The sequence below is a fragment of the Nanorana parkeri genome, unplaced genomic scaffold (assembly GCF_000935625.1).
Source record: "Nanorana parkeri isolate BGI_ZX_2015 unplaced genomic scaffold, ASM93562v1 scaffold737, whole genome shotgun sequence".
NCBI lineage: Eukaryota > Metazoa > Chordata > Amphibia > Anura > Dicroglossidae > Nanorana > Nanorana parkeri.
The window spans coordinates 694,552-700,596 of NW_017307005.1; the positions used below are offsets into that span (position 1 = coordinate 694,552).

General features: G+C 39.2%; 1 protein-coding gene across 1 annotated transcript in view; it reads left to right on the forward strand.

The window, feature by feature from the left end:
* Positions 1-6,045, forward strand: part of PCSK2 (proprotein convertase subtilisin/kexin type 2) — a 146,610-nt gene that overhangs the window by 120,742 nt on the left and 19,823 nt on the right. Inside the window, exon 8 of the mRNA XM_018564223.1 lies at positions 4,473-4,648. Within this exon, the coding sequence (XP_018419725.1) occupies positions 4,473-4,648 (176 nt within the window). The remainder of the gene's footprint in view (positions 1-4,472; positions 4,649-6,045) is intronic.

Consider the following 6,045-nt stretch of genomic DNA (forward strand, 5'->3'; position numbering starts at 1 on the left):
AGATCAGAGCCAGTAAAGAAGCTGGTCACTATTAGCACCAGAAAACCCACAGTTTGTAGGGGTCTCAGGCTTCTCTACGGGAGATTGGGCGTGGTAATCAAAAACCCAGAGGTCCTGGCTATTAAACATGAGCGCTAGTTTTATAACTTCTGATTTCACATAACTTTACTTCAACAATTTTGGACCTTGGAAGTTATGAAGATGGACATGGATTGGGAGGTTTGATCAGGATAGAGTCTACATGGAAACGCAATGGGCTAGCAACTATTTTGCCCTAGTTTTGTATTTTTAGATGTTGACATTTAAAGTCTTGTTACTGTTACTATGTAAACCTCCTAAAATACTTCATATAAATCATATTTAATAAGATACTTTGGCTTATTTAATAAGGCAGTGATCAAATATTGTAAACTATAATTTGTCAACTACTCAGATTAGACAGAGCTTTATCTGAAGGCATAGTTGTAAAATAGAACTTAGGTCCAACCTCATTCTCTGGCCTGATAATTGTGAAATCCATGTAGTTTAGTGGTGTCAGGCCACAGGTGTAAAACCCAAATACTGGCATATACAAATGAGAATGTCAGGCTGAAAACCTGATTAGTAGGCTATCAAATATATGCAGAAGAGTGCTAGCAGAATTGGTCTTTCACTGAAGCCAATGACAGTAGTCAAAGCCAAAAAAAGTAAAAGCAGATGTTTCCCACTGGATTTTCCCACTGAAGAACGTGATTCATCATGTGCTCTATATACATCCAAGAGAGCCAAGTGACATCAAGTGATGAATGATTATGTGCCACTTCTTAAATATGCCCCTTAGATTGCTTGTTTTGGGTTGCTGTACTTTTTACTTAACATTTGTTTGATTCATTACCGAATGCTTTGCAGCACTAAAGTTTATTTATAGCCAGTTATCAAAGTTATATTTGTTTTGGATAAAGTGGTGAGGGGTTTCTATACCTGCCACGTTTTTATTGCTGTCATTGTTAGGGAGATGCACTCTTCTATCTGTCCTCATGACTACCAACACTGGGACTGAGGGTGAGGGAAAAAACAAAATTTTGAGTTACCACCAGAACAGAAATAAAGGGAAAATCTTCCAATGAGGACACTAGTTTCAGGCTAGGTTCAGATATCGGCAACTGTGCACGATTGCACACAGCAATTGCCACGTGGCCCCATTGATTTCAATGGGGTTATTTCCACGTGGCAAACGCTGAAAAAAGGTAGATGTACCTCTTTTTTTAACTGTGATCGTGCGGGATTGCAACGCGGTATCTGCCTGGGGCAACTGAGGTGCCATTAGAAAATAATGGCACCACCAGCTCGATCGGCGGTGGTGGGCGATTCCGTGACCGTGCGGCCATCTGCATGGTTTCTTGCACGATTGCCACGCGGTCATGGATCGCCCTGGTGTGAACCTAGCCTCAGTGACTATTGTTTCAGTGTACATTTCCCTCACTTTGGAGATATTATTCCATCAGTTCCTGTTGTGTCTACAAAGTGAAGGGAACAGATAGGAAAAGAAAACTAACAGGGGTTTTCATCGTTCCCTTCTTGGTTTTAATTATACTTTAATGCTGAACTCCAGCCATAAAGCAAAATACACATTTAAAATACATATATTTTGGAGTTGCTTCACTTAACAAAATTCTTGTAATTCTGTCCATCAATTCCTGTGATTTACACAGCGCTGTAAAAAAACACAGCCAAGTCAGTGACCTAACTTTTCTCTCTTGTAGCTAAACAATACAGCCTGGTCACCTCCCTGCCCACAGTCTTTTACTGGACAGTGAAGGAGCAGCAGAAAATGGATGAGTCATTATTCAGCTTTCTCCTCCTGTCAGCAAGTTCCCTGTCAGCACATGCATGCAGCACAACTGACTGACATGTACTTATCCTAGCTGCATAAAAAAAATAGATTCATGATGTATTAATGAATGAATAACCGCACTATTTGTGTGTGTTGAACTCCAGGTATATCTACTTGGAGTTCAACTAGCTTGAAGGTCATAATCTAGTTGGCTCCTGTTTTCTCTCCCTAATACCTATGATGTCATTATTTTGTGTTCATCTATGCACATCTGTGCGCACAAAAAGCTTCGGTGGGCTACGATAGCCACACAATGACAATATACAATAATAAACAGCCTTGAAAAATTCATCTCATCATTATTTCAGCTGTAATTGACTACTTGAAGCTAGCTAGCTAGGGGCTCGGTGGGCACAACTACTGTGTCTTATGGAGCAACACAGTTTGGCTTCTCTGCAGAAAGCAATAAAATATATTTTAACAGCTAGAAATAGCCCATGTTGTTATGCCTCTGGTATCTGTTACTGGAGGAAGAGCTCAAGGCCATTACAGTGCATTGAACATGATTTGTAACTGTGACATATTGCCAATATCGCACGGGGAGCATTAAGACACATTTTATTTGACTCTACCTGAAAACTTCTGGAACTTGAAATATCATTATTAAGTATGCCTGTCTAAGGCTGACTATACATGCTTTAGTTTTTATGGAAGCAACTGTTTGCATGAAGAAAATAGTCATTTGCTATAACATGAATGATACATTTGCCAGGATTGATTCCGTCTCTTTTAATGACAAAAGTTAAACAACTTAAAGATATGAAAATGATTGTTTTGTGCTTCAGCTGATTGGTTTGTTCAACTGGGGGTACGCAAATGGCTCTACCTTAAACATTGAACTTCAGGACAACAGCCAAATACACGGATGAAATGTGTATGAGGGAGCTTTTTTAGCTTCCAAAGGATTTGTATATAAAACCATTTATTCCTGAGATTTACACAGCACAACAAGCCTAGGGAAATGACCTTTTCTCTACTGCAGTTAAAGCAGAACACCGGGCAAATACAATCTTAACCCTTGCAGTGGGGCTTCCCCTACTAGCAAGGGTTAAGTGTTCATTTTGTCTAGGGAGCTAAAATAACAAAGTTTTACTCACCCGAGCCATGATCCTGGCTTGCTCTTAGACTGCTTCCATCAGCCTTACTCCCTCTCCGCTCCAGCGGTCTAAGGTCTTCTGATTCATCACGTCCAATACAGTGTATTAGACATGAGGATGCCAAGGGACAGGCTGGAGGGAGAGGTGTAGCAAGCCATGATCGCGGTTCGGCTGATTATTTGTTTTTTTAACTGCCTAGACAAAACGAGCACTTAACCCTTGCAGTAGCCCCACTGCAAGGGTTAAGATTTGATTTACCAGAGTTGTGCTTTAACTAATACAACTAGGCCTTGTCCCTATGATTTGACAATGAAGGAGAAACAGCAACCTGATAATCTCATCCCTCTGTCACTCTGCTCTTTCCCGTTAGCATGTTGCTTATTAGCACCTGATTGGCTTCCTGTGCTGCTTTCCCTACTCCCAGGGTCCTGCTGTACAGGAGATTGCAATATACTGATATAAAAGTCTGCAGCATCCCCAGTAGAGATGTGTTAAAGGTAACAATCTGAAGTTAAAAAATAGAAGGCCTGTCAATGGTATTCTGGTAAGCTCCAGTCCCACAAGTAACTACAGGGACACAAAGCATATATCCCTATGGAGGCTTTACAAGACTGCAAGGGAAGTGTTCCCTCAAGGGAAGATCTGTCCACCACAGAAAAAAAACATCTTTTGTGAGGGGGAAATAGATAAGCAGTCAGGCTCAATCCATAACTAAAAAATCACTTTGACTGACCTTTTAAATAAATACACAATTATCATTTAAATACATCTTAATATAGATCTCTAGTCCTATTGGAAAATTTAATATTATTCCCATATATTTTACGTTACTGTGCCATAGGCATTCAAATACAGAACACTGTAGGCTTAATTCACAAAGCTTTAACACAAGAATAAGGATTTTGATTTAAGTCACACAATTTGTTTTTAAATCTCATTGGTTTTGGAAATACAACATATACTGATGTACTTTGTCTTTTGAGCTGTAGATGGCACTGTAGTGCGATGTTAGTCTCCATGTGCATGCTTATCTATGATACACAGGAAGCTATATTTTTTTCTCTCTGTTTTCATCACAATGCTGTATTCATACATGTAATGTTCTTCTAAGCAAGTAGAACTTAATTCAGCATCCCTCGAGATCTCAGTGCTTCATCTAAACACATAACCAACAATGGTTCTTACTCCGTTCCAGATGACACTTATTTCTCTCCTGGCTCAAAGCTCACCATTATGATACCTATCACTTTTGTAAAATAACTATCCTCATCTTGGTGTGTGACCTTGGCAATTTGAGTCTTACAATATGTGAGTATTTGATGTAAGCCCCTGCCAAAAAAGTGATTTTTCTCCTTCCCAGAAACAGAATGTTGGATGAGGCTTTGATAGGCGGCTGACCTCCAGTATGCCAGTTCATCTTGTACAGAATGCTTATAATAAATGCCTAATACTTTTATTTTGCTGTATGGTATGATATTAACTGTTTCAATATGGGTTTGCAGGTATTCGCATGCTAGATCAGCCCTTTATGACAGATATAATTGAAGCGTCTTCAATCAGTCATATGCCACAAATTATAGACATTTACAGTGCCAGCTGGGGGCCCACAGATGATGGCAAGACAGTGGATGGGCCCAGAGAACTGACCTTACAGGCCATGGCAGACGGCGTAAATAAGGTAATGGTCATTTTAACCACCATTTGTTTTGTCTCCATTCTCTGGTACAGGTCTCCACTATCCTTTGGAGCCATTACATCACAACATTTTAAAGAAGTCTTAAGCCACTAATGCTATATGAGAGCCAGCAGCTACATCAGCACACCTCGCAACAAATAAATGTGTCACTTAGATATCGGCAAATATGTCAACTCACACTGCCACAGTCAAATTAATTTGGCATTCAATGAAGACAAAATCTTCAATGTATGCTGTTCATAAACCTGCAAGAATATATGCCTATTCCTATACACCTCGACCTCTTCATAAAAGAAGGCATCTTTATTGCAGTTTTCCACTTCACTTCTTTATTATATAGAAGCTACTTTTTACTCAAAGACTTGCTTTACACTAAAACACAGGTAAGGAAAATGCTTGATGAAAGGACGATCTACTCCTGGCCTTTGTTCTAGTTCAGGCCACAATTTTGCTGGACTATAAAGGCTACTTTAGGATTTAAGTGAACCTACTTGGGGCAAAGATTACAAGTCAAACCTAGCACCCTTGAGAAAAAATGCACTGTACCATTTATATTTCATAGGATTTTACTGCACCACTACGCAATGCACGTAGTACCATGCACTACATTGCACTGAAATGCACGGTCGTCAGGAGATTCGTTGAGGTGTCATTCAAATGAGTGCATTTATTGCAACACTATGGTGTGAACGGGCCCCAGGTATTGTCAGGTACAAAATAGCCCTTAGGTTTTCTGGGTATAGGCCTATATACTGACATAGTTATATGTTTTGCAAACTACTGTTTGATAAACCACCTTTACTTCTACATTGCTAATTGAGCTCGTTGGCTCCACTGGAGTTTATCCAAGCCAGCTGTTATACAGTTTTTCTTTTATCAAACATTAAATAAGACGTCTGAGTCATAGGATACATTTTCCATAATTTCCAATGATACAGCTGCTTGGACCTTTAAAGATTACAGGACATTAGATTAAGTCGACATTAGTAGCTTAATAGCATGATCAGTGAAAAATTCCCTAAAATCCAAAACTTACATCAAGGACCCAAATAAATGCAGCAACAGAAGCGCCAGATGGCCACCTAAAACCAATACATTTATTAGAAATACTTATGTTGTATTGTAATGCTTTCTAATAAATGCATGTGTTTAATTGACCATCTGGTATTGCTATGGGTTGCATTTATTTTGGTACTCGTCAATTTTGAATACAATTTAGGGATGGCTGATCATGGTATTGACCAACATCTAGTTGATTTGTAGTTTTTAGTGTTCACATACTTGTAGGTCTAGCTCCAGAGGATTCTTTAAATATGCTTTATAATTCGATATTGCTTAGATCTTCAGATTAACAATTTTGCCTCAGATTTTAAAGCTTG